General features: G+C 25.9%; 8 protein-coding genes and 1 long non-coding RNA gene across 11 annotated transcripts; 1 reads left to right on the top strand and 8 right to left on the bottom strand.

Moving 5' to 3' along the window:
• Nucleotides 1-388: 388 nt before the first annotated feature.
• On the bottom strand, nt 389-2,172 carry LOC145742816 (layilin-like). Its single transcript, XM_082560634.1, has 5 exons — nt 1,933-2,172; nt 1,586-1,837; nt 1,380-1,471; nt 1,153-1,261; nt 389-1,024 (listed from the first exon to the last, which is right to left on the bottom strand). Exons 1-5 carry the CDS (start codon nt 2,147-2,149, stop codon nt 930-932), a joined length of 765 nt encoding a protein of 254 aa, XP_082416760.1. The 5' UTR covers nt 2,150-2,172; the 3' UTR covers nt 389-929.
• On the top strand, nt 634-25,769 carry LOC145742817 (uncharacterized). Of its 2 annotated transcripts, XM_082560635.1 has the most exons (11): nt 634-817; nt 10,293-10,407; nt 10,947-11,065; nt 20,725-20,858; nt 21,845-21,984; nt 22,090-22,218; nt 23,130-23,186; nt 24,221-24,316; nt 24,648-24,761; nt 25,135-25,195; nt 25,302-25,769. In XM_082560635.1, exons 5-11 carry the CDS (start codon nt 21,862-21,864, stop codon nt 25,448-25,450), a joined length of 729 nt encoding a protein of 242 aa, XP_082416761.1. In that variant the 5' UTR covers nt 634-817; nt 10,293-10,407; nt 10,947-11,065; nt 20,725-20,858; nt 21,845-21,861; the 3' UTR covers nt 25,451-25,769. The 2 variants fall into 2 exon arrangements, with proteins under 2 accessions (XP_082416761.1, XP_082416762.1); XM_082560636.1 differs by lacking the exons at nt 634-817; nt 10,293-10,407; nt 10,947-11,065 and adding an exon at nt 17,273-17,311.
• Nucleotides 3,382-4,996, bottom strand: LOC145741276 (uncharacterized). Its single transcript, XM_082558836.1, has 5 exons — nt 4,989-4,996; nt 4,447-4,613; nt 3,988-4,328; nt 3,753-3,861; nt 3,382-3,659 (listed from the first exon to the last, which is right to left on the bottom strand). The coding sequence occupies exons 1-5, from the start codon at nt 4,994-4,996 to the stop codon at nt 3,592-3,594; spliced, it is 693 nt and encodes a 230-aa protein (XP_082414962.1). The 3' UTR covers nt 3,382-3,591.
• LOC145743523 (uncharacterized) lies at nt 5,747-6,861 on the bottom strand. Its single transcript, XM_082561509.1, has 4 exons — nt 6,726-6,861; nt 6,410-6,606; nt 6,178-6,289; nt 5,747-6,008 (listed from the first exon to the last, which is right to left on the bottom strand). The coding sequence occupies exons 1-4, from the start codon at nt 6,838-6,840 to the stop codon at nt 5,944-5,946; spliced, it is 489 nt and encodes a 162-aa protein (XP_082417635.1). The 5' UTR covers nt 6,841-6,861; the 3' UTR covers nt 5,747-5,943.
• Nucleotides 8,212-9,611, bottom strand: LOC145741272 (uncharacterized). Its single transcript, XM_082558833.1, has 5 exons — nt 9,601-9,611; nt 9,305-9,486; nt 8,961-9,221; nt 8,549-8,850; nt 8,212-8,220 (listed from the first exon to the last, which is right to left on the bottom strand). Exons 1-5 carry the CDS (start codon nt 9,609-9,611, stop codon nt 8,212-8,214), a joined length of 765 nt encoding a protein of 254 aa, XP_082414959.1.
• On the bottom strand, nt 9,831-11,440 carry LOC145742813 (uncharacterized). 2 transcript variants are annotated; one of them, XM_082560629.1, is made up of 5 exons: nt 11,169-11,440; nt 10,845-11,096; nt 10,541-10,713; nt 10,313-10,424; nt 9,831-10,189 (listed from the first exon to the last, which is right to left on the bottom strand). In XM_082560629.1, the coding sequence occupies exons 1-5, from the start codon at nt 11,383-11,385 to the stop codon at nt 10,125-10,127; spliced, it is 819 nt and encodes a 272-aa protein (XP_082416755.1). In that variant the 5' UTR covers nt 11,386-11,440; the 3' UTR covers nt 9,831-10,124. The 2 variants fall into 2 exon arrangements, with proteins under 2 accessions (XP_082416755.1, XP_082416756.1); XM_082560630.1 differs by having other exon boundaries at nt 10,917-11,096.
• Nucleotides 12,276-13,914, bottom strand: LOC145741271 (hepatic lectin-like). The gene is made up of 6 exons (XM_082558832.1): nt 13,886-13,914; nt 13,408-13,571; nt 13,056-13,295; nt 12,791-12,954; nt 12,568-12,672; nt 12,276-12,399 (listed from the first exon to the last, which is right to left on the bottom strand). Exons 1-5 carry the CDS (start codon nt 13,912-13,914, stop codon nt 12,652-12,654), a joined length of 618 nt encoding a protein of 205 aa, XP_082414958.1. The 3' UTR covers nt 12,276-12,399; nt 12,568-12,651.
• Nucleotides 15,016-15,969, bottom strand: LOC145743581 (uncharacterized). The gene is made up of 3 exons (XR_014281026.1): nt 15,869-15,969; nt 15,228-15,336; nt 15,016-15,134 (listed from the first exon to the last, which is right to left on the bottom strand). It is a non-coding gene; the product is annotated as an uncharacterized LOC145743581 (long non-coding RNA).
• On the bottom strand, nt 16,639-18,349 carry LOC145742814 (uncharacterized). The gene is made up of 5 exons (XM_082560631.1): nt 18,061-18,349; nt 17,749-17,988; nt 17,445-17,617; nt 17,217-17,328; nt 16,639-17,093 (listed from the first exon to the last, which is right to left on the bottom strand). Exons 1-5 carry the CDS (start codon nt 18,275-18,277, stop codon nt 17,029-17,031), a joined length of 807 nt encoding a protein of 268 aa, XP_082416757.1. The 5' UTR covers nt 18,278-18,349; the 3' UTR covers nt 16,639-17,028.
• Nucleotides 25,770-25,780: the final 11 nt, after the last annotated feature.

Raw genomic sequence — 25,780 nt, 5'->3', positions numbered from 1 at the left:
CTTGTTTTTTAAGCCAAAGATTTGTAAGAGAGATTTCAAGAATATAAGTTTGATGTTATTTAATCTCTTATATATACCGGCAGCGTGGTGTAGCTGTGTAGTGGTAAGGACACTTTCTACACCACACATGAGGTCGTGGGTTTAATTCCCACTGATCTTAAGCTGTAGCGCCCTTAAGTAAGGCAATATAAACGGTATAAACTTCTGCTGAGCAAGCACTTAATCAGCAGCATAATTACCAGGCAATTATAGTCTCTATAATATCCCAAACTGCCACAGGCAACTCGGGACTGGGTCTGAGCAACTGATGTTACTCTATGTTTAAGTCGCGCATTCGACTTTCCCACATCGAGGATAAAGATATATATTAAAAAAAAAAAAAAATATGTAAACGTAACTAATATTTAATTAAAATGTCACAGATAATTGCACAAAATAAGTTAACTATGAATTTTCAGTGGTGTATAAAGTTGTAATTAATTAAGGTCGGTTACATAATATTTTAAAAGTCAAAACAATATGTTTATAAAATTATATATGTCAGAAGGTATATTGTTAAAAACAATAAATTAAAAAAAAATTATAATCTATTAAAAAAATTAGTAAATGTGTTATGTTTATTTTACAGAAAGTTAATGAGCTTTAGTAACTAAGTTTCTAGGCGTCTTTGATTGTTTTTGGAATAAATGAGTTTATTGTCAGTAGCTACATTGACATTTTATTTGTTTAAATATGGGCGCTCTTCTGAAGTTTTAGGATCTTACATCATTTCTGGACATTTTGAAATTTTTTGGGGGGAAAGACCGATTGGTGTTTAGTAAGTTATTTCTACCTTATAAAGTATATCAGGATTTAAGGGTAGTCTTAAATGACTGGTCTGTGTATGTCTACTTTAATTTTGTTTAGCATGAAAGAAACAACACAGTAGGCTACATTTGGTTAACATATGTTTTGATTTTAATTTTTAAGTTTTCATAAATGTTCTCTCGATCGTTTGGAGAATTCTGAATTTTCTTTAAATTGTCTGCATAAAAAACAGATATAAATTTTACAATTTTCTTTATATTATGTATATACATTTTGACTGTTAAAAAATGCTTGTTAAAGATCTATGTATAGCTAGGTTTTACAATTATCTTAACATATATTTACCTTTGGGGTTATGAGAATTAGTAAGTTTAAAAAGTAAGTAAAGATTAGCGAGGATTGAAATAAAAAGGAATCCTCCAGTAATTACCCATCCTATTATAAGTGAAGTGTTCTAAACATAAATGCAATAATTCAATACTTTACTAAAAGCATGATGCCTGACTATTAACTAAAATTATTTTAAAATTGGTCAAAAATATATTATTAGTAAAAATGATATCAATTTTCACCTGTAAATTTTGTTGTTGTTCTTGGCAAAGTTGTAGAACTTTTTGTTTTGTTGTAAAACCTGTTGTTGTTGGGGCTGGTGTAGTTGTTGTAGCTACATAGAAGATTTATTTTGTTTATTAGTTTTGATGCTTAACAGTTGTTACATTCAATTGAAATAATTATTTTTCTGAGTAGTCACCACAAACATTATTAAAATATTACTTACTTGGTAAATTTCGTTGACAAATAAATTTTTCTTGCTCATTACATTTAATATCATTCCACTTTGAAGTCCAGGGTCTTAATAACACACAATTTTCGTTTCCTATACCATAATTATTGGGTTCCATTGCCCCATTATCTCTGTCCCAGTTAGCTTGGTCACTAGTTAAAGTTGTCCCATCAGACCAAATAAAAGGGGAATTGTCTTGGTTTGGAATTTGACGAGTTAAGCCTATCCAGAATCTAAAGCTCTCTCCTTAAATTAAAAATTTTTTTTGTTAGTAATAGGATTGTTTATTTAGATACAAAACGGTAAAAACTATTTATAATTTTTTTTTAACATTTATTTACCTCTAATTGAAGTAATTGTTTGTTGAATAAAATCACGAATTCCAGAAGTTTTAAGAGTTGCCAACATAGCATTTAATTCTGTGCATCTTGTATTTGCTATGTCATAACTATTAACTGTAGGTCCAAAGTGATATTCTACACCCTCATATTTATACCATTGTTGCCCATTTACAACATTTAAACTTAAAATCATTAAACTTAAAACTAACTTGTTCATTTTTAAACTTACGTTGCTCTGCAAAATTTTAACTAATAATAAAAATGTAACTATTATTTTTGACTATTTATATAAAATTTATTATCACAAAATTGTATGTGTTATTAAATAAACATGCGTGCAGCATGTTAGTTAATCATGTTTAGTCATGGTATTGTAATGGTAAAGTTGTAATATATCACATGGTTGTAAACTATTACTATTAGTGAGTGTTATTAAAAACATAGTTTTTATTTTTTTTTGTCATTCAAATGTTATTTTTACGTAGTGTAGGAAGACTTAATAACATGCATCGTGTTTTTAACATTAATATATGGACATAATCAACTATGACCAATACTTTAACAGTTTAAAAAACTAATAACAGATTAGATAACAAAACATGATGGTATAAACTGGTCACCCACATCGTGGTTTTAACGTCACATTTTTATTGTAAATAGGAATTACTTTTAAGCACTATAATCCAAACATAATGCTGGGTTTAGGTACTCTACTATAAAACTTATATTTGTATATGCAAAAATGCGTCATTTTTTAGTTTTAGACTTAAAGCATTATACGCCTGGTTAACAAATTGCCGTTTTTTATCTAAAGTTTTAAATTCTATGGTTTTGCATAAATTCTTTTAAGTATTATATGTATTTTTTTAAATCACCTATAATAAAAAAAATATAAAACTTTTTGATTTCTAATATAGCAAAATGTATGTTAAATGTTATAAAACATTATTTTAACTTCAAAAAGCATTTTATAAAAACTGTATTATTGAGTAAATGAGTACTACTTGGCAATATGCAACTATACAGAAATATTTTAATTTTTTTGGTTGACATATTTTAATTTTTTTTTTTGGGTAATATGCAACTATACAGAAATATTTTAATTTTTCCTTTTTTTAAGCGGGTTAAAAACATAAGATTAACAGGAATATAAAGATAATTTACTTATTGCCAATGATACTATAAGTGGGTATTAACACAACGTCCTTTTGGTTATTGTATAAACATGTGTAATGTGGGTTATAAGTTAATTGTGTTAAGTTTTAGACGATCATGTTTTTTATTTATTTATAAAATAATAATAACAAATGTGTTGGTTAAATATTAGTAGGTGTAAAAGGAAGACATTGGTGTTACAGTTTAAATATATTTATTTTGCATCCTGTAAATATAAGGACTACACGCATTACATAAGAAATTTTTAATAAAAATAGTAAATATGATGGTATATATAATATTTTTTATTTGCTCGGTTTATTTTATGCAATATTTTTTTATTATATTTACTTTAGGATTATTTTTTTTTATAATTTTGGCTATTACTGTCACATAAAGGATAAATTATATTTGGTTTCTGTGTGCCAAATATGCTAGTTTATTGCATATTATGAAACATTATAGACTTGGTTCCATTATTTACAGACTTTTTTTTCAAAAGTTTTAGATTTTGTGATTTTTGTAAATAATTTCTTGTTTTTGGGGAATATTCTGTGTTTTCTTTAAATCATCTGTAAAAAAATCCAAAAAATTAAAATTTTACAGTTTCGAATATAGCAAAAATAATATTATATGCTATGGTAACATTTTATAAAAATATTTACATTTTGTGTTTATCTTTGTTTTCAATTTGTAGAGTAAAACAAAATTCACAAGGAGGGAGTTGAATAAAAATGATCCAGTAATTGCCAATGACACTATCAGTAGGTTGATCTAAAAAGTAATTTTTACATGATTAAATAAATATTAACTAAACACTTTAGACTATTAACTTTAGTGTTGTCATTTATAATAAACCAACAATTCAATCTTATTGGGTTTTTGTATATTAATTATTACCTGGGATTGTTGTTGTTTTTGTTCAGTTGACGGTTTTGTTGTTGTTTCTCTAGTTACATTTGTTGTTTTGGCTGTTTCTATTGTTGTTGTTTTGGTTGTAGGGATTTTTGTATGTGTAGGGATTATTGTAGGTGTTGTTTTTGTTATAGGGTCTGTTATAGTTGTAGGGATTGTTGTAGTTGTTGTTTTTGTTGTAGGGATTGTTGTAGTAGTTGTTTTAGTTGTAGGGATTGTCGTAGTTGTTGATTTTGTTGTAGTTGTTGTTTTAGTTGTAGGAATTGTTGTAGATGTTGTTTTAGTTGTAGGGTTTGTTGTAGATGTTGTTGCTATTGTTGTTGTGGCTAAGTTAACAATTTATAATTGTTTTATTTGGAGTGATTGTTAATTTTGAGCAATAATTTCAGTGATTTATTTTTAACTTCTTTAAAATTTTCAACTTCTTAAGGTTTTAATACTTACTCAGTAGTGTACGCTGACAAATCAATTTTTCATTATATTTGTTACAACTGTAATCGAACCATTTAGAACTCCAAACTTTAATAAGTACACAATTTTCATTCCCAGCACCAGCATTATTAGGCTCATATACATTACTTGCATTATCTCTGTCCCAGTTAGCTTGGTCACTAGTTAAGTTTGTCCCATCAGATCAAATAAAAGGGGAATTATCTTGGTTTGGAAATTGTCGAGTTAGGCCGATATAATATCTTGAACTTTGTCCTTAAATAAAATATTAATTTTTGTTAATATTATACTTAGATATAAGCAGAAAAAATAATTTAATATTTTTACCTTTGATTAAATATATTGTTTGATTAATAAAACCTCGAATTTCAGAAGTTTTAAGAGTTGCCAATCTAGCATTTAATTCTGTGCATTTTGTTTTTGCTGTGTCATAACTATAAACATCTGCTCCAAAGTGATATTTTACACCCTCATATGTATACCATTGTTGCCCATTTACAATATTTAAACTTAAAATCATCAAACTTAAAACTAACTTGTTCATTTTAAGTACAATACTTGTTACACTTAGTCTTATTAAACTAAAAACTAGTCTTATAATGATTATACATAAAAATAAATAAGAAAGTTTTTGTTGTCATACTGCTTAAATGTGTAAAATTGTGTTTAGATAAGACATGGTGTTGTGATGTCATAGTTGAATAATATGTAGGTAAGTTAATAGTAGGTGTATTTGAAAAAAAGTGGTGTTTAAAAATATAAAGAGCCTACAAACACTAACACACTGTCATGCATTGCACATGTCTATTTAATAACATTATAATGATGTCTCATTGACATTTTAAATAGTATCAAGACTATTTTAAATATAACAAACAATGAAAAAAACATATCTGACACAAAATGATTACAATACACACATTGTTGTAAAATAAAACAATATTATTTTATTTAGTTTCACCTTCACATTTAGTCATATGAAATTACATTTTTGTTGCAATAAATTTTTGCATTGAAACTTTTTTGTATCTCCAAATTTTATTTTTATTTTGTACAACATATTTTTTTAGTGAATTTTTTTGCAAATCTATTCACTGCTTTATTTAATTACACTGTTTTCTTTTTAAAGTATGGTATATAAGTATAAAAAGCATAAAATGAAAAAACATATACATTTAGATAAGATATTAACATGCTTATATTTTAAAAGTTTTAGATATTATGGTTTTTGTGTTTTCTTTAAATTATCTGAAAATGGAATAATATATAAAAAAATAGGAAATTTTAACACAGTCATATTAAAAATTCCATCTTAATATTAGCTCTGTAACATAAGTTGTACATTTTAAAATGCAAAATCAATCGCATGTTACAATAAATTTAAAGTCATTCGCAAATATGTATGCCAAAAATTTCATTTTGTTGGTTAAGACATACAATAAAAAAAATTAAATTTGGTAAACTTGTTTCCATACTTTTATATTAAAAGTTTTAGATTTTATGATTTTCGTAAATACTTTCTTGTTGGTTAGAAGTATTTTGCACTTTTTGATTATCTGTCAAAAAGAAATTAAGTAAATTAACAATTTTAAATTTTTATAAAGCAACTAAAATTAACTGCTGTAACATTAGTACTCCAAATGAGTAGATGCCTAAAAACTGTTTTGTTTTTTAAGACAAATTATACTTCACTTTAATTTAACTGCTACCATATAAGATATTTACTTGGTTGGTTTTGAGTTTCTTTTCTTTTATAAAGAAGATATAGATGAGCAAGTACTGAAATAAGTAGTAGTGATGCAGTAATTGCAAATAGAATTGTAAGTGGATTATTGCCCTAAACATAAAAGTAATTTTTACTTTATTAGATTGCTTACCAAAAACCGAATTATTAACTAAAACTAATTTTATAAGTATATAGTATTTGTTATAAAAGCTGGTTATATTTATTATTAACCTGTGCTTGTTGTAGTTTAGTTGTGGGAATTGTAGCTGTCAGGTTTGACTGGGTTAATGTTGTTGGTTCTGTTGTTGTTGTATTTGAAGTTACTTTTGCTGTTGAGATTGTTGTAGTTAATGGGGTTGCTGTAGTTGTTTTTGTTGTAGTTGAGGTTGTAGTTGTTGTTGTTGAAGTTGTTGTGATTGTTGTTAAAGCTAAATTAACAATCAGCTTATGTGTTTTTTTTTAGTAAAAAATATTGTTGCCTTAAAAAGAAAAGTTCTATAAAAAGTTGTGCATAAAACACTTAAAGCCTGTTATAAATCTTACTTACTTGTTAAAATTTGTTCTGGTCCAAAGTAATATTCTACACCCTCATATGCATACCATTGTTGCCCATTTACAACATTTATACTTAAAATCATCAAACTTAAAACTAACTTGTTCATATTTAAATTAAGGTTGCTTTGCAAAATTTCAACTAATAATAAAAATGTAATTGTTATTCTTGACTATTTATATAAAGGTTTGACACCTAAAATTCCCTGTGTTATTAAATAAACATGTGTAAAGCATGTTAGTTGTTTAGTCATGGTATTGTTATGTTAAAATTGTAATATACATGGTTGTCAATTATTAGTGGGTGTAATTTTCATTCAAATGTTATTTTTACGTAGTGTAGGAGTACTTAATAACATGCATCGAGTTTTTAACATTATTATATAGACATAATCAACTATGACCAATACTTTAACAGTTTAAAAAACTAATAACAGATTAGATAACAAAACATGATGGTATAAACTGGACACCGACATTATGGTTTTAACGTCACGTTTTTATTATAAATAGGAATTACATTTAAGCACTATAATCCAAACATAATGCTGGGTTTAGGTACTCTACTATAAAACTTATATTTGTATATGCAAAAATGCGTCATTTTTTAGTTTTAGACTTAAAGCATTACACGCCTGGTTAACAAATTGCTGTTTTTTTATTTAAAGTTTTAAATTCTATGGTTTTGCATTTAAATTCTTTTAAGTATTTCGTTTTTTTTTTTTAAAGCATCTATAATAATGAAATCATATAAAATTTTATGGTTTCTCATATAGCAAAAATGTATGTTAAATGTTATAAAACACTATTTTAACGTCAAAAAGCATTTTATAAAAACTCTATGCAACTATACAGAAATATTTTAATTTTTCCTTTTTTTAAGCTGGTAAAAAACATAAGATTAACACGGATAAAAAAAATATTACTTATTGTCAATGATACTACAAGTGGGTACTAACACAACATTCTTTAAGTTAATATATAAACATGTGTAATGTAGGTTATGAGTTAATTGTGTTAAGTTTTAGGCGATCATGTTTTTATTTATTTATAAGATAATAATAACAAATGTGTTGGTTAAATAAGAGTAGGTGTAAAAGGAAAAGACATTGGTGTTACAGTTTAAATATTTATTTTGCATCCTGTAAATATAAGGACTTATATGCATTACATAATAAAATTTTAAATAAAAATAATAACTAAAATGGTTTATATGATATTTTTTATTTACTCGGTTTATTTTATGCAATATTTTTTTATTATATTTACATTAGGATTATTTTTTTTTATAATTTTGGCTAATACTGTCACATGAAGGTTAAATCATAAATGGTTTCTGTGTGCCAAATATGCTAGTTTATTGCATACTATAAAACATTATACATTTGGTTCCTTTATTTACAGGCTTTTATTTTAAAAGTTTTAGATTTTATGATTTTCGTAAATAATTTCTTGTTTTTGGGGAATATTCTGTGTTTTCTTTAAATCATCTAAAAAAAAATCCAAAAAATTTAAATTTTACAGTTTGTAATATAGCAAAAATAATATTATATGCTATGGTAACATTTTATAAAGATATTTACATTTTGTGGTTGTCTTTGTTTTCAATTTGTAGAGTAAAACAAAATTCACAAGGAGGGAGTTGAATAAAAATGATCCTGTTATTGCCAATGATACTATAAGTAGGTTGGTCTAAAAAGTAATTTTTACATGGTTAAAAAAATATTAACTAAACACTTTAGACTATTAACTTTAGTGTTGTCATCTATAATAAACCAACAATACAATCATAATGGGTTTTTGTATGTTAATTATAACCTGGGATTGTTGTTGTTTTTGTTTAGTTGAAGGTGTTGTTGTTGTTGTTTCTTTGGTTACACTTGTTTTTTGCACAGTTTCTATTGTTGTTGTTTTGGTTGTAGGGATTGTTGTAGGTGTTGTTTTGGTTGTAGGGTCTGTTGTAGCTGTAGGGATTGTTGTAGATGTTGTTTTTACTGTAGGGTCTGTTGTAGCTGTAGGGATTATTGTAGTTATAAGGATTGTTGTAGTTGTAGTTTTAGGGATAGTTGTTGTTTTAGTTGTAGGGATTGTTGTAGATGTTGTTGCTATTGTTGTTGTAGCTAAGTTAAGAATTTATAATTGTTTTATTTGGACTGGTTGTTATTTTTAAGCAATAATTTCAGTGATTTATTTTCAACTCCTTTAAAATTTTTTCTTAAATAATACTTACTTGGTAGTGTACGCTGACAAATAAATTTTTCATTATATTCGTTACAACTGTAATCGAACCATTTAGAAGTCCAACCTTTAATAAGTACACAATTTTCATTCCCAGCACCAGCATTATTTGGTTCATATACATTACTTGCATTATCTCTATCCCAGTTAGACTGGTCACTAGTTAGATTTGTTCCATCAGACCAAATAAAGGAGGAATTATCTTGGTTTGGAATTTTTCGAGTAAGGCCAATATAATAATTTGAACCTGAACCTTCAATGAAATAATGCTGTTATTTAGTAAAATTTATCTAAATATGGAAAAATATTTTTCATATTAAACTTCGTTTCTTTTACCTCCTGTTGAATTCAAGGTTTGTTGAATAAAATCACGAATTTCAGAGGTTTTAAGAGTTGCTAACGAAGCATTTAAAAATGCACAGTTGGTTTTTGCTGTTTCATAAGTAGTCAAACTTGATCCAAAGTTATATTCTACTCCCTCATATGCATACCATTGTTGCCCATTTACAACATTTAAACTTAAAATCATTAAACTTAAAATTAAGTTGTTCATATTTAAAATTAAGGCTACTTAAACTTTGACTTAATGAACTTTTGTTCATGTTTCTTGGCTATTTATTGATAAGATTTACTAACACAACATCCTTTTAGTTATTATATAAACATCTGTAATGCATGTTAAAAGTTGATTGTGTTACAATTAAGACAATCATGTTTTTATAAATTTATTAAACAATAATAATATATGTGTCAGTTCTATATTAGTGGGTGTAGAAGGAAAAAACATTGGAATTACAGTTTTTATATTTATTTTGCCTTCTGTAAATACATATAGAGATTATCATATATTAGATAGGAAATTTGTAATAGAATAAATACTAAATACAATGGATCAATTTTTTTTATTCCATCAATTTAACTGTCTATTCTATTAATTTAATGGTTAGATAATAAATTCAATTATTTCTGGTTTATTCTGTCAATGTACCAACTATAATGGTTTTTACATAAAGGTTAAATTGCAATTTTTAAGAAGGGATTTTTGCCTGGTTTGTAATTGGCAAATATATATACCAAAAAGTTCTGTTTTTTGTTTGATGCAATAAAAAAACATAACATTTGGTTAACATATTTGCAGGCTTTTATATTAAAAGTGTTAGATTTTATGATTTTCATAAATACTTTCTTGTTGGTTGGAAGTTTTCTGTATTTTTTGATTATCTGTATAAAAGAATCAAAGTTAACTGCTGTAACATTTGTGTTACAAATACTTAGATGCTTAAAAACTGTTATGTTTATATTATATATCACATTTATTTTACAGCTGCTTTTTAAAATATTTACCTGGTGGATTTTGAGTCTTTTTTCTGTTATAAAGTAGGTAGAGATTTACAAGAACTGAAAAAAGTAGAAGCGTTCCAGTAATTGCAAATGCAACTGTGAGTGGATTATTGCTCTAAACATAAAATTAATTTTTACTTTATTAGAATGTATTTATTCTAATTATTAACTTTATAATAATTTATCTGTTTTATAGTTATGCTAAAAAGTGGATATTAAGTTGTTATTTACTTCACATTGATGTAGTTTAGTTGTAGGATTTGTTGTTGCCAGATTTAGATTACTTAATGTTGTTGGTTCTGTTGTTGTATTTGTAAACATTTTTGTTACAGTCATTGTCAGGGTTGTTGTAGCTGATGTTGGAATTGTTGTTACTTTTGTTTTTGTGGTTGTTGTTGTTGTAGCTATGTTAACAATCAATTTTTGTTAAATTTTGCTGAATATTATTGTTGCCTTGTGATTGAAAATTCAATTAATAAGTTTTGTGCATTTCTTTAAATATAACCACCTAAAACATGACCTAAATATTAATTACTTGGTAAATGTCGTTGGCAAATAAATCTTGCCTGCTCATTGCATTTAATATCAGCCCACTTTGAAAACCAACCTTTAACTAAAACACAATTTTCATTTTTAGCACCCCCATTATTAGGTTCCATCACCCCACCATATCTGTCCCAGTTAGATTGGTCAACAGTTAAAGTTGTTCCATCAGACCAAATAAAAGGGGAATTGTCTTGGTTTGGAATTTGTCGAGTAAGACCAATATAATATCTTGAACTTTGTCCTTTAATAACATATAAATTTTTGTTAATATTATGCTCAGATATAAACAGAAAAACTTATTTAATATTTTTACCTTTGATTAAATATATTGTTTGATTAATAAAACCTCGAATTTCAGAATTTTTAAGAGTTGCCAATCTAGCATTTAATTCTGTGCATTTTGTTTTTGCTGTGTCATAACTATAAACATCTGCTCTAAAGTGATATTTTACACCCTCATATGTATACCATTGTTGCCCATTTACAATATTTAAACTTAAAATCATCAAACTTAAAACTAACTTGTTCATTTTAAGTACAATACCTGTTACACTTAGTCTTATGAAACTAAATACTACTCTTATAATATTCATACATAAAAATAAATAAGAAAGTTTTTGTTGTCATACTGCTTAAATGTGTAAAATTGTGTTTAGATAAGACACGGTGTTGTGATGTCATAGTTGAATAATATGTAGGTTGGTTATAAGTAGGTGTATTTGAAAAAAAGTGGTGTTTAAAAATATAAAGAGCCTACAAACACTAACACACAGTCATGCATTGTACATGTTTGTTTAATAACATTATAATGATGTCTAATGGACATTTTAAATAGTATTAAGACTATTTTAAATATAACAAACAGTGATAAAACATATCTGACACAAAATGATTACAACATACACATTGTTTTAAAATAAAACAACATTATTTTACTTAGTTTCACAATACATTTAGTTATATATATGAAATTACATTTTTGTTGCAATAATTTTTTGCTTAAAACATTTTGTCCCCTCTTATTTTAATTTAATTTTCTACATAACATATTTTTTTAGTAAAATTTTTTGTCTGTTTACTGTTTTATTAATTTATTTATATACATGTTTTTTTTTTAATTTTGATGTACAATACTATGATGTTTTTTTTTAAGTTTTAGAAATCAAATTTTGGTGTACGATATTAACATGTTTTTTTTCGAAGTTTTAGATATTATGGTTTTTATTTTTTCTTTAAATTATCTAAAAAAGGAATCATATATAAAAAAAAAAAATTAACACAGTCGTATTAAAAATTACATCTTATAACTAGCCCTGTAACATATGTCATACATTTTAAAATGCAAAATCAATCATATGTTACAATAAATTTAAAGTCATTTGCAAAAATATATGCCAAAACATTAATTTTTTTGGTTGAGGTATGCAATAAAAAAATTAAATTTGGTTAACTTGTTTCCATACTTTTATATTAAAAGTATTAGATTTTATGATTTTCGTAAATACTTTCTTGTTGGTTGGAATTATTCTGCACTTTTTGATTATCTGTCAAAAAGAAATGAGGTAAATTAACAATTTAATAATTTTATATATCAACCAAAATTCATTGCTGTTTTATTAGTCTTTCAAATGTGTAGATGCCTAAAAACTGTTTTGTGTTTGAAAACATATTAAATTTTAAATTTATTTAAAGGTGCTATATAAGATATTTACTTTGTAGATTTTGAGTCTTTTTTCTGTTATAAAGTAGTTAGAAATTGGAAAGAATAGGAATGAATGGAAGTGTTTCAGTAATTGTCAATGAAACTGTGAGTTGTTCTAAACATAAAAGTTATTTTTGTTTAATTAAATGGCCTTTTTTTAAAATTATTAACTAAAATTAATTTTGTATGTATATAATAATTATTGTATAAGTTTGATTTAAGTTATTGTTAACCTGTGATTGTTGTTCAGTTGTAAAATTTGTAGTTGTTGGGTTTGACTGGGTTAATGTTGTTGGTCCTGTTGTTGTTGTTGTATTTAAAGTTACTCTTGTTGTTAAAACTGTTGTGATTGTTGTTGTTGCAGTTGAGGTTGTAGTTGTTGTTGTTGTTGTTGTCACTAAGTTAGCAATTAGTTTGTGTTAGTTTTAATTAAAGTTACTGTTGCTTAAAAATGTATTTTTATTAAACTATCTAAAACCTAATCTAAATCTGACTTACTTGGTAAATTTTTTTGGCAAATAAATTTTGCTTGCACATTGCAATACAGGTCGGCCCACTTAAAACTCCAACTTTTAACTAAGACACAATCTTCATTCCCACTTTTCCCATTATTAGGTTCACCATAGTCCCAGTTAGATTGCTCCTTAGTTAAAGTTGTCCCATCAGACCAAAAAAAGGAAAAGTTGGTTTGCTTTGGAATTTGTCGAGTTAGTCCAATGTAATATTTTGAACTTTGTTCTTAAATAAAATATAAATTTATCTGTCAGTAGAATATTAAGTTAATTGCCTGAATGTAAAACAAAATACTATATATGTATTAAATACTTATTTTTATAGCCTATTTATTTACCTTTAATTGAAGTAATTGTTTGTTGAATAAATTTCTGAATTCCAGAAGTTTTAAGAGTTGCCAACATAGCATTTAATTCTGTACATCTTTTGTTTGCTAAGTCATAACTTAAAACATCTAATCCAAAGTAATATTCTACACTCTCATATGTATACCATTGTTGCCTATTCACAACATTTAAATTTAAAATTATTAAAATTAAAATTAACTTGTACATTTTTAAGTTAAGGTTGCTTTGCAAAATTTTAACTAATAATAAAAATGTAATTATTATTTTTGACTATTTATATGAAGATTTGATATTATAAAATTTCATGTGTGTGAATAAACATGTGTAATACATGTTATAAGTTGCCTATAATCTGTCATAGTATTGTCATGTTACAGATTTAGAAGAATACTTGGTAATAAATTATTAGTAGGTGTAATTAAAAACCTAGTATTTATTTTTTGTTTGTCATTTAAATGTTATTTTTACAGAGTGTAGGAAAACTTAATAACATGCATCGTGTTTTTAACATTATTATATAGGCATAATCATTATGACCAATACTTTAACAGTTTAAAAAACTAATAACAGATAAGATTATAAAACATGATGGTATAAACTGGTTTTGTGGTTTTAACATTGTGGTTTTAACGTCACATTTTTGTTGTAAATAGGAATTACTTTTAAGCACTATAATCCAAACATAATGCTGGGATTAGGTACTCTACTATAAAACTTATATTTGTATATGCAAAAATGCGTCTTTTTTTAGTTTTAGACTTAAAGCATTATACGCCTGGTTAACAAACTGCCGTTTTTTTAAGTTTTAAATTGTATGGTTTTGCATAAATTCTTTCAAGTATTTCGTGTTTTTTTTAAAGCATCTATAATAATGAAATCATAGAAAATTTTAAGATTTCTAATATAGCAAAAATGTATGTTAAATGTTATAAAACATTATTTTAACTTCAAAAAGCATTTTATAAAAACTGTATTATTGAGTAAATGAGTACTACTTGTTAATATGCAACTATACAGAAATATTTTAATTTTTTTGGTTGACATATTTTAATTTTTTTTTTGGGTAATATGCAACTATACAGAAATATTTTAATTTTTCCTTTTTTTAAGCGGGTTAAAAACATAAGATTAACAGGAATATAAAGATAATTTACTTATTGCCAATGATACTATAAGTGGGTATTAACACAACGTCCTTTTAGTTATTGTATAAACATGTGTAATGTAGGTTATAAGTTAATTGTGTTAAGTTTTAGACGATCATGTTTTTTATTTATTTATAAAATAATAATAACAAATGTGTTAATTAATATGAGTAGGTGTAAAAGGAAAAGACATTGGTGTTACAGTTTAAATGTTTATTTTGCATCCTGTAAATATAAGGACTTATATGCATTACATAAGAAATTTTAAATAAAAATAATAAACATAATGGTTTATATAATATTTTTTATTTGCTCGGTTTATTTTATGCAATATTTTTTTATTATATTTACATTAGGATTATTTTTTTTTATAATTTTGGCTATTACTGTCACATGAAGGTTAAATCATAAATGGTTTCTGTGTGCCAAATATGCTAGTTTATTGCATACTATAAAACATTATACATTTGGTTCCTTTATTTACAGGCTTTTATTTTAAAAGTTTTAGATTTTATGATTTTCGTAAATAATTTCTTGTTTTTGGGGAATATTCTGTGTTTTCTTTAAATCATCTAAAAAAAAATCCAAAAAATTTAAATTTTACAGTTTGTAATATAGCAAAAATAATATTATATGCTATGGTAACATTTTATAAAAATATTTACATTTTGTGGTTGTCTTTGTTTTCAATTTGTAGAGTAAAACAAAATTCACAAGGAGGGAGTTGAATAAAAATGATCCTGTTATTGCCAATGATACTATAAGTAGGTTGGTCTAAAAAGTAATTTTTACATGGTTAAAAAAATATTAACTAAACACTTTAGACTATTAACTTTAGTGTTGTCATCTATGATAAACCAACAATACAATCATATTGGGTTTTTGTATGTTAATTATAACCTGGAATTGTTGTTGTTTTTGTTCAGTTGAAGGTTTTGTTGTTGTGGTTGCTTATGTAGTTATTCTTATTTTTTTGGCTGTTTCTATTATTGTTGTTTTGGTTGTAGGGATTGTTGTAAGTGTTGTTTTTGTTGTAGGAACTGTTGTAGCTGTAGGGATTGTTGTAGGTGTTGTTTTTGTTGTAGGGATTGTTGTAGTTATTGTTTTAGTTGTAGTTGTAGGGATTGTAGTAGTAGTTGTTTTGGTTGTAGGGATTGTTGTAGTAGTTGTTTTGGTTGTAGGGATTGTTGCAGTTGTTGTTGTGGCTAAGTTAACAATTTATGTTTTATTTAGAGTGGTTGTTAATTTTGAGCAATAATTTCAGTGATTTAACTTCTTTAAATTTTTTTCCTTAAATAATACTTACTTGGTAGTGTACGCTGGCAAATAAATTTTTCATTATATTCGTTACAACTGTAATCGAACCATTTAGAACTCCAACCTTTAATAAGTACACAATTTTCATTCTCAGCACCACCATTATTAGGCTCAAATACATTACTTGCATTATCTCTATCCCAGTTAGACTGGTCACTAGTTAGATTTGTTCCATCAGACCAAATAAAGGAGGAATTATCTTGGTTTGGAATTTTTCGAGTAAGGCCAATGTAATAATTTGAACCTGAACCTTCAATGAAATAATGCTGTTATTTAGTAAAATTTACTTAAATATAGAAAAATAGAGTTTTTTTCATAATAAACTTCATTTCTTTTACCTCCTGTTGAATTTAAGGTTTGTTGAATAAAATCACGAATTTCAGAGGTTTTAAGAGTTGCTAATGAAGCATTTAAAAATGCACAGTTGGTTTTTGCTGTTTCATAAGTAGTCAAACTTGATCCAAAGTTATATTCTACTCCTTCATATGCATACCATTGTTGCCCATTTACAACATTTAAACTTAAAATCATCAAACTTAAAACTAACTTGTTCATATTTAAATTAAGGCTACTTAAACTTTGACTTAATGAACTTTTGTTCATGTTTCTTGGCTATTTATTGATAAGATTTACTAACACAACATCCTTTTAGTTATTATATAAACATCTGTAATGTAGGTTAAAAGTTAATTGTGTTACAATTAAGACATCATGTTTTTATTTATTTATTAAATATTAATGATATAAGTGTTAGTTCTATATTAGTGGGTGTAGAAGGAAAAAACATTGGCATTACAGTTTTTATATTTATTTTGCCTTCTGTAAATACATATAGAGATTATCATATATTAGATAGGAAATTTATAAATACTAAATACAATGGATCAATTTTTTTTTATTCCATCAATTTAACTGTCTCTTCTATTAATTTAATGGTTAGATAATAAATTCAATTATTTCTGGTTTATTCTGTCAATGTACCAACTATAATGGTTTTTACATAAAGGTTAAATTGCAATTTTTAAGAAGGGATTTTTGCCTGGTTTGTAATTGGCAAATATATATGCCAAAAAGTTCTGTTTTTTGTTTGATGCAATAAAAAAACATAACATTTGGTTAACATATTTGCAGGCTTTTATATTAAAAGTGTTAGATTTTATGATTTTCATAAATACTTTCTTGTTGGTTGGAAGTTTTCTGTATTTTTTGATTATCTGTATATAAGAAACAAAGTTAACTGCTGTAACATTTGTGTTACAAATGAGTAGATGCTTAAAAACTGTTATGTTTATATTATATATCACATTTATTTTACAGCTGCTTTTTAAAATATTTACCTGGTGGATTTTGAATCTTTTTTCTGTTATAAAGTAGGTAGAGATTTACAAGAACTGAAAAAAGTAGAAGCGTTCCAGTAATTGCAAATGCAACTGTAAATGGATTATTGCTCTAAACATAAAATTGATTTTTACTTAATTAGAAAGTATTTATTCTGATTATTAACTTTATATTAATTTATCTATTTTATAGTTATGCTAAAAAGTGAATTTAAAGTTGTTGTTTACTTCACATTGATGTAGTTTAGTTGTAGGATTTGTTGTTGCCAGATTTAGATTGGTTAATGTTGTTGGTTCTGTTGTTGTATTTGTAAACATTTTTGTCACAGTCATTGTCAGGGTTGTTGTAGCTGATGTTGGAATTGTTGTCACTTTTGTTTTTGTGGTTGTTGTTGTTGTAGCTATGTTAACAATCAATTTTTGTTAAATTTTGGTGAATATTATTGTTGCTTTGTGATTGAAAATTCAAATAATAAGTTTTGTGCATTTCTTTAAACTTAACCACCTAAAACATGACCTAAATATTAATTACTTGGTAAATGTCGTTGGCAAATATATCTTTCTTGCTCATTGCATTTATTATCAGCCCACTTTATGGACCATCTTTTAATACGGGCACAGTCTTCATTCCCACCACCCCCATTATTAGGTTCATAAGTGTCCCAGTTAGACTGGCTACTAGTTAGAGTTGTCCCATCAGACCAAATAAAAGAAGAATTGTTTTGGTTTGGAATTTGTCGAGTTAGGCCGATATAATAACTTGAACTTTGTCCTTAAATAACATATAAATTTTTGTTAATATTATACTCAGATATAAACAGAAAAACTTATTTAATATTTTTACCTTTGATCAAATACATTGTTTGATTAATAAAACCACGAATTTTAGAAGTTTTAAGAGTTACCAACTTAGCATTTAATTCTGTACATCTTGTTTTTGCTGAGTCGTAACTATTAACAATGGGTCCAAAATGATATTCTACACCTTCATATGCATACCATTGTTGTCCATTTACAACATTTAAACTTAAAATCATCAAACTTAAAACTAACTTGTTCATTTTAAGTACAATACCTGTTACACTTAGTCTTATTAAGTGCCACACTTAACTAAATACCAACTAAATACCACTCTTATAATGATCATACATAAAAATAAATAAGAAAGTTTTTGTTGTCATACTGCTTAGATGTGTAAAATTGTGTTTAGATTAAGACATGCTGTTGTGATGTCATAGTTGAATAATATGTAGGTTGGTTATAAGTAGGTGTATATGAAAAACGGTGGTGTTCTTAAAACATAAAAAGCCTGCAAACATTAACACACAGTCATGCATTGCACATGTTTATTTAATAACATTATAATGATGTCTAATGGAAATTTTAAATAGTATCAAGACTATTTTAAATATAACAAACAATGATAAAACATATCTGACACAAAATGATTACAACACAAACATTGTTGTAAAATAAAACAACATTGTTTTACTTAGTTTTCACTTCACATTTAGTCATATAAAATAACATTTTTGTTGCAATAAATTTTTGCATTGAAACATTTTTGTAACTCCAAATTTTATAAAAAAAATTAAATTTGGTTAACTTGTTTCCATACTTTTATATTAAAAGTTTTAGATTTTATGATTTTCGTAAATACTTTCTTGTTGGTTAGAAGTATTTTGCACTTTTCGATTATCTGTCAAAAAGAAATTAAAGTTTTTGAATTTTTATATAGCAATTTAATTTAACTGCTGTAACATTAGTACTCCAAATAAATGGATCTTAACAACTGTTTTGTTTTTAAAGACATAATATATTTCACTTTAATTTAACTGCTACCATATAAGATATTTACTTGGTTGGTTTTGAGTTTTTTTTCTTTTATAAAGAAGATATAGATGGGCAAGTATCGAAATAAGTAGTAGTGTTGCAGTAATTGCAAATGGAATTGTAAGTGGATTATTGCCCTAAACATAAAGTTAATTTTCACTTTATAAGATGGCTTACCAAAAACCGAATTATTCACTGTAACTAATTTTATAAGGATTAGCTATAGTATTTGTTATAAAAGTTTGTTATAATTATTATTAACTTGTGATTGTTGTAGTTTAGTTGTCGGGTTTGGACGGGTTAATGTTTTTGGTTCTGTTGTTGTTGTATTTAAAGTTTCTTTTGCTGTTGAGATTGTTGTAGTTAATGTGGTTGCTGTAGTTGTGTTTGTTGCAGTTAAGGTTGTAGTTGTTGGGGTTGTTGTGATTGTTGTTGTAACTAAGTTAACAATCAGTTTATGTTTATTGTTAGTAAAAATTATTGTTGCTTTAAAACAAAAAGTTCTATAAAAGTTTGTGCATGGAACACTTAAAGCCTGTCATAAATCTGACTTACTTGGTAAATTTCTTTGGCAAATAAATTTTGCTTGATATTTGCATTTATAATCGAACCATTTAGAAGTCCAACCTTTAACTAAGGCACAATTTTCATTCCTAGCACCAGCATTATTAGGCTCATATACATTACTTGCATTATCTCTATCCCAGTTAGACTGGTCACTAGTTAAAATTGTTCCATCAGACCAAATAAAAGGGGAATTGTCTTGGTCTGGAACTTGCCGAGTTAGCCCGATATAATATTGTAAGTATTGTCCTTTAATAACATGTCAATTTTTATTAATAATATACTTAAATATAAGCAAAAAAACTTTTTTAGTTATTTTTTACCTTTGATTGAAAATATTGTTTGATTAATGAAACTCTGAATTCCAGAAGTTTTAAGAGTTGCCAACATAGCATTTAATTCCATACATCTTGTATTTGCTATGTCATAACCAGTAACAGTTGATCCAAAATAATATTCTACACCTTCATATGCATACCATTGTTGCGCGTTTACAACATTTACACTTAAAATTATCAAACTTACAACTAACTTGTTCATTTTGATTATAAACGTTACACAAAGTCAGATTAAATCAAATGGGGTTAATACTAAGAAAGGTTTATTATTAATATACAGTAGCAAAAAAAATATATGTTATTAAATAAACATGTGTAATGCATGTTATAAGTTAATTGAGTTTAGATGGGGTGTTGTGATGTCATATTTAAATATTAGTAATGCTTGTAGGTTGGTTGTTAGTGAGTCTAATCAAAATAACAGTGGGATTTGTTAAATTATGATTACTAAACTAATTTACACCTGTTTTAAATTGCAAACTATATTATTTAACATTTTTCTAAGCCAAAATATTATGTTTTTTTGATTACAGTAAGCATAAACCTTTGTGATTTTTCACTCTTTCTTTTTATTTTATTAATTGTCTATTTTTATTATTGTTGTACTGGATAAAATGTTGTAAAAATTTACCAAATAATGTTGTGTAAAATCAATGTCGGTATTTACTTTTGATTTTTAATGACTTTATCTATTTTCTTTTAACAGATCCATCCAAATTACACATTATTTTTAATTTATCTGTGGAAAAACTTTTGATTTTTTGAATTTGCAGGTTTTTAGGTGATAGGTTGTAACATTAATAAAGAAAAATTTGGTGCTCCGTTATGTAAAGATTTCTTTTCAATTAGAGTATTGGATTTTATGCCAACAACAAATTATTGGAATTTTTGGAATTCTTTATTTTAAGTAAGTTTCACGAAGTATTTAAACTTTAAAATATAATTTTAATTTATTTACATTATCTTTTTTATTTAAATTCAAATTTAAAATTTTGCACTAGAGTGGTTACTTATTTTATAGTTTAACAGTGCGTACCTTCCCTTTAAAATCATGTTATCATAATGTTTTATGTATATAAATAGATTTTGAAATCATTTATAAAATAGCCAATAGCATTACTAGGAAATGACAGGAAATGAAAAGTAATTAAAGCTAACGTGGTTTCGGTTGATATCAAATGCTTCTCAAAAAATAAATAATTGCATTTTTGTAATTTTTAATAGTTGTTGTGGAATTAAAATTTAAAAAATTAAAAGTTGTTTTTAATGGCGATTTTGACTTTTTTTTAATATTATATTTAATTAAAAATAGCAGTTTAAGTTTTTTTTTATGATCTTAATATGTTGTAATTATATAGGCTATATAATAGTAATTATATAATATTTAAAAGTGGTATTAAACAATAAATACCTATGTAGGATATAAAAGTTTTTTTATTATTAATTTAAAAATTTATTGCTATTACACAAAAGCCTATATTTAAAGTGATATAAAACAGAACTGAACAAATGAGTTAGCTTTAAGGGCTATTGTACATTTGTATTTAACAGTTGCCATTCCATAATGTGGTTAGATTAAAATGATGTTAAATTGCCTTGTTTTGTGTCATGTTTAAGTATGTACATATATTTATACAGCAAGATTTAAATGAGGTATTGTTTAGTACGTCAATCAATCAATTAGGTGGACTGCTAAAAATGACATCATATTGTTAAGCCATTATTTAATCATTTAGTTACCCGCAATTATGTTTTAGCCTTATAAAAGTTAAAATGATTGTGTCGAAAAATTACATAAATTAAAGAATATTCAGAAAGATTGTCTATATTAAGAAAGAAATTTGTTAATTGTTTTATTTATTTTAAAAATCTACAACAATTTTTTTTTTACAGAGTGAAATTTTGTAAAGATGTCACAAACTGTTGTACCGCAAACAAGCATGCCGCAAGGTAGCCCACAAATTCAAATTATTCAAGCAGTCCAACAACCAAATCCAGCTGCAAAACATGCCAAGGTTTTTAAAGGGTTAGGGGTAAGTAAAATTAAATTGCTGACCAAATTAATAAGGCTAATATGAGTGAAAAAAAAAACAAGTTAAACATATGCAAATATTAAAATGTGGTAATTTTGTTTACAGATTGCTCAAATTGTTCTTGGCGGGTTGTGTATTATTTTGGGAATAACTTTAATTATTGTTGCATCTTTAAGTCGATATTACACGGATTATTATTCATATGTTGGATCTGGAATTTGGGGCGGCGCATTTGTAAGTTTTATTTTTAGTTTTAGATTTTTATAAAAAAAAATTTTACCAAAAATTTAAAGAGATGGTTCGGTCGCAGAGTTTTTTTTTTAATTATTTTGGAATTTTTCCAACTTGCACGAGGATACAATTATTTTAAAATTGGTCAAGTAGTTTTTGAGATACCGGGATTTGAAGGTAAATATTGTAAATAGGGAAAGTCCCAACGCTCGCGAGTCACATGATGCACGACGTCATCATCATAAGTCATTTGCTGGCAGACATAGGAAAATAACCTTATTTTGCTCTCTCTGATCCGTTTGTTGTACTTTTTTTTTAAATTTTTTTTGCAAAAAAAAAAAAACTTAGCATGAAAAGCAAAACTTATCTATATTAAAAAAATTTATCCCATACTCTTTAAGTACTGCAATTTACTGAAATTTGAATTTTAACATTTCCTTAATATTGACATTGAATTTAAATTAAAAATTGATTCTTGATGTAATTTTTGGTAAATGTTCTTGGGTTAATTTGCTATTAAAGTATAATAAACGTATTTGTAATATTTACTGAATAGCCTAGGCAATATTATTTTTTATAACTGTTTAAACAGAAAATTTAAATTAAATATTACTTCTCATCGATAAGCTATTTATTACCCAATATATAAAACCATGTTAGTCATTGAAACTGACCTATTTTCTTTAATTAATTTGCCTTAATTATTTTTGGAGCTAAGAATATTGTTAAAATCAAATTAAAAACAATTTTTGTTGTCTATAAAATAACTTTATTCAACAAAAGTTTATTCTTTAACACTATCACTATTATCCATTATGTTGAATATAATAAAATGTATATATGGTATTAATACAGTCAAAACCTGTATCAATATTATTTTTTATATTGTGCTTTAAATAAATTTTATTTATTAGACTGTAGTTGCTGGAGGTCTAGGTGTAGCATCAGCAAAACACCCAACAAACTGCATTGTAAGTTTGTATATTAATTTAAATAAGAAGTTACTAGGGATGTGCCAAATCGTAAAAAGCTCGGCTCGTACGAGCATCTTAATTTTAAAAAAGCTCGGCCGAGCAATACGAGCTTTTGAATAGCGAAAATAAATACCTAAGTGACCTTTCGATACGTAACGCAAAATGTATGCCCGAAAAAAATACATAAATTTTTGTTGTGGACACGATTTTTTACAAGATTTTTTTTAATTACTTGAATTAAATGTTATTACCCCTGCAAGCCCGCTAAAGATAAATAATTTAAAATTATATTGCTTTATTTAAAGAAGCGATTTAAAATCGTTAGAACGTACGGTGAAACGTCAAACTTTACCTGTTTTAAGAAAATTAAAATAGACTGAACTTGGGTTAGTGTTGTAGTTTGTATTAAAATGCGAAAATTTACTTGAGCTTGCGTAAATTCACATGAAGAAATGTAAGTATTTCGATATGCTCAGGAGTTAACCGGTTACGAAGCGGGCTAGCAATAGCTTCCGCTGTACTAAAAAGTCTTTCAATAAAAACACTTGTTGGCGGCGTGACAACAATTGAATAACAACGTCATATCTCGCGTGATATAATTAAACCATAGAGATACTAATATGTATATATTATATAGATAAATACACTAATATATACATATTAGTATATTTATCGGTGAACCGACGAATTTTCGGAGTGTGAAATATAAAACTATTGTATTTAAAAAGTTATAACACTGCACGGCGTTTGATTTCCATTATAATTTACCGAAAAGAAAAAAATTAATTTAGTTGATAATGCTCGGATATTTAACGTGAAAGCTCGGCAAAAACCGAGCCTTTAAAAATGTCTGGGCTCGTACACGAGTACGAGCCCGAGCACTCGGCTCGACACATCCCTAGAAGTTACTGTTTTTTTATGCTGGCTTTGATAATATTTTAGCAAAATACCAATAATATGATTTTCCTAGTCTTTGTTATTGTAACAGTTTTAAATTAAAGAAATATATATTAAACAGTATCTTATTTTAGGTAATTGCTGGTATGGTAATGTCAATTCTATCTGCTCTTGGTCAAGTCAATGTTTTTGCATTTGCAATTGTTGGAGCTATTGTTGGGTCTACTGCAGTAAGTTTAAACTTTATTTAGTTGTTTTATATATAGTGTAAGGGTTGGCCATAAACGGATATTTTTTATTGCAATAATTCGAATTTGTTAGTATGAAGATAATTTTAATATATTCTAGTGTAGGCTTATTTTGAGTTTAAGATTTATTCCATTTATTTGTTAACTTATTTCAAAACAAAATAGATAGTATGTTTATTTTTTTGCCACTACATCAAAAAAAAAAAAACATTTATTAAATTAATAACTTTTACCAAGTAAACTTATAAATGAATTTAATCTTAATTTATTTTATTTAAAAAAAACTAATTACAACTTAATTTTTTGATTATAGGGCACAGTTCTTAGTTCTTTTTTAGCTGTGATTGGATTCTCTGCCCTAGTTGTAAGCATAATTCATTCTTCGTACTGTTGTGTTGGACTTAACTGCTGTATTGGAAACAATGCTGTAAGTACATTACTTAGAATTAATACAATTTTAATATTGATGCAATGCAAATAATCCAAATTTTAAAATATTTCTATAAAAAAACAAGTATTAATTCGCATTTTAAAATGTACATTTTTACAATATTTTCTATAGTTTTTTTACATTATTTTTTAAAAAAAAGGTAATTTAAATATTGCCATATCATTCAATTAATTTTGAATATAAATTATATTATTATTCAGGCCATTTTCTATATTGCTATAACAAAAAAACTTGTTTTAAATTACATCTAAAAATTAATTTTATAACTTTTTTGTTGCAACTCTAAGTAAATAGAAGTTTGTATTAAATTCTGTTAACAATGTTTAAATTATTTAAATTTTATTTTCAGCCCACCCAGCTAATTTACACAAACCAAATTCCACCAAACTATGTTGCATCAGGCCAACAATGTAAGTTAAACTTTTTTTGTATTTAAATAAACTGAAATAAGATTTTTTTGCAGATTTTAGTAAAAACCAAATAATGACGTGGTACAATTTTTTTATTTGTTTTAAGATTACCAACCCCAATTGGTGTACCAACAACAACCATTCCAACAACCACAACCAGTAATAGCACCAAATCAACAACCATTTCAACAGCTTCAACAACCAATTATGGAGCCAAATCAGGCACCACAATCTGAACACAACGAAAAAAATTAAACTCAAAATTATAAATCGCCTAAAACTATTAAACATTATGATCTAAAAAATGATTTTTTAAATCTAATAAAATATCAACTAACATACTTATAAAAAAATTAAATCTAATGTTATGCAAAATCTTTTGTATTGCTTTTTTAATTTTACATAAATGTTTATTGTTATTACCAATTTATATTCATCTCCATAAGTGTTGCAAATTTAATTTACCACTTATTCTTATTTTAGAGCTTTCTTATTAGTGTTCTAAAACTTATAGATATTTTAATATATTTTTAATATTGCAAATGTATTTATATCCACAGTGTTGTTGCCATTTATATATTTTTA

The sequence above is a fragment of the Corella eumyota genome, chromosome 2 (genome assembly GCF_963082875.1).
Source record: "Corella eumyota chromosome 2, kaCorEumy4.1, whole genome shotgun sequence".
Classification (NCBI taxonomy): Eukaryota; Metazoa; Chordata; class Ascidiacea; order Phlebobranchia; family Corellidae; genus Corella; species Corella eumyota.
The sequence above is the reverse complement of the archived record's forward strand: the minus strand, read 5'-3'. Positions and strand labels throughout refer to the sequence as shown.

Bases quoted from the DNA above. Each gene is read 5' to 3' on its own strand.
- LOC145741276 (XM_082558836.1), bottom strand. The intron at 4,329-4,446 runs GTAAGTATTAAA...TTGTTAACTTAG, and splicing joins TTGTCAGCGTACACTACTGA to CCACAACAACAATAGCAACA. The intron at 3,660-3,752 runs GTAAATATTTTT...ATTTTTTTACAG, and splicing joins AACAAAGATAAACACAAAAT to ATGATTTAAAGAAAACACAG.
- LOC145742813 (XM_082560629.1), bottom strand. From the start codon at position 11,385: ATGAACAAGTTAGTTTTAAGTTTGATGATTTTAAGTTTAAATATTGTA. The intron at 10,425-10,540 runs GTAAATAACAAC...TTTTATGTTTAG, and splicing joins CTAAACTACATCAATGTGAA to AGCAATAATCCACTCACAGT. The intron at 10,190-10,312 runs GTAAATATTTTA...TCTTTTATACAG, and splicing joins AAAGACTCAAAATCCACCAG to ATAATCAAAAAATACAGAAA.
- LOC145743523 (XM_082561509.1), bottom strand. From the start codon at position 6,840: ATGAACAAGTTAGTTTTAAGTTTGATGATTTTAAGTATAAATGTTGTA. The intron at 6,290-6,409 runs GTTAATAATAAA...TTTTATGTTTAG, and splicing joins CTAAACTACAACAAGCACAG to GGCAATAATCCACTTACAAT. The intron at 6,009-6,177 runs GTAAATATCTTA...TCTTTTTGACAG, and splicing joins AGAAACTCAAAACCAACCAA to ATAATCAAAAAGTGCAAAAT.
- LOC145742814 (XM_082560631.1), bottom strand. From the start codon at position 18,277: ATGAACAAGTTAGTTTTAAGTTTGATGATTTTAAGTTTAAATGTTGTA. The intron at 17,989-18,060 runs GTAAAAATATTA...ATGTTATTTAAG, and splicing joins AACAATGTATTTGATCAAAG to GACAAAGTTCAAGTTATTAT. The intron at 17,094-17,216 runs GTAAATATTTTA...TCTTATATACAG, and splicing joins AAAGATTCAAAATCCACCAG to ATAATCAAAAAATACAGAAA.
- LOC145741271 (XM_082558832.1), bottom strand. From the start codon at position 13,914: ATGCATGTTATTAAGTTTTCCTACACTCT. The intron at 12,955-13,055 runs GTAAGTCAGATT...TTGCTAACTTAG, and splicing joins TTGCCAAAAAAATTTACCAA to TGACAACAACAACAACAACA. The intron at 12,673-12,790 runs GTTAACAATAAC...TTTTATGTTTAG, and splicing joins CAACTGAACAACAATCACAG to AACAACTCACAGTTTCATTG.
- LOC145741272 (XM_082558833.1), bottom strand. The intron at 9,222-9,304 runs GTAAAAGAAACG...ATTTCATTGAAG, and splicing joins AACCTTGAATTCAACAGGAG to GTTCAGGTTCAAATTATTAT. The intron at 8,851-8,960 runs GTAAGTATTATT...TTCTTAACTTAG, and splicing joins TTGTCAGCGTACACTACCAA to CTACAACAACAATAGCAACA.
- LOC145742817 (XM_082560635.1), top strand. From the start codon at position 21,862: ATGTCACAAACTGTTGTACCGCAAACAAGCATGCCGCAAGGTAGCCCA. The intron at 21,985-22,089 runs GTAAGTAAAATT...TTTTGTTTACAG, and splicing joins AGGTTTTTAAAGGGTTAGGG to ATTGCTCAAATTGTTCTTGG. The intron at 24,762-25,134 runs GTAAGTACATTA...TTTTATTTTCAG, and splicing joins GCTGTATTGGAAACAATGCT to CCCACCCAGCTAATTTACAC.
- LOC145742816 (XM_082560634.1), bottom strand. From the start codon at position 2,149: ATGAACAAGTTAGTTTTAAGTTTAATGATTTTAAGTTTAAATGTTGTA. The intron at 1,838-1,932 runs GTAAATAAATGT...TTTTAATTTAAG, and splicing joins AACAATTACTTCAATTAGAG to GAGAGAGCTTTAGATTCTGG. The intron at 1,025-1,152 runs GTAAATATATGT...TTTTTTATGCAG, and splicing joins TAATTCTCATAACCCCAAAG to ACAATTTAAAGAAAATTCAG.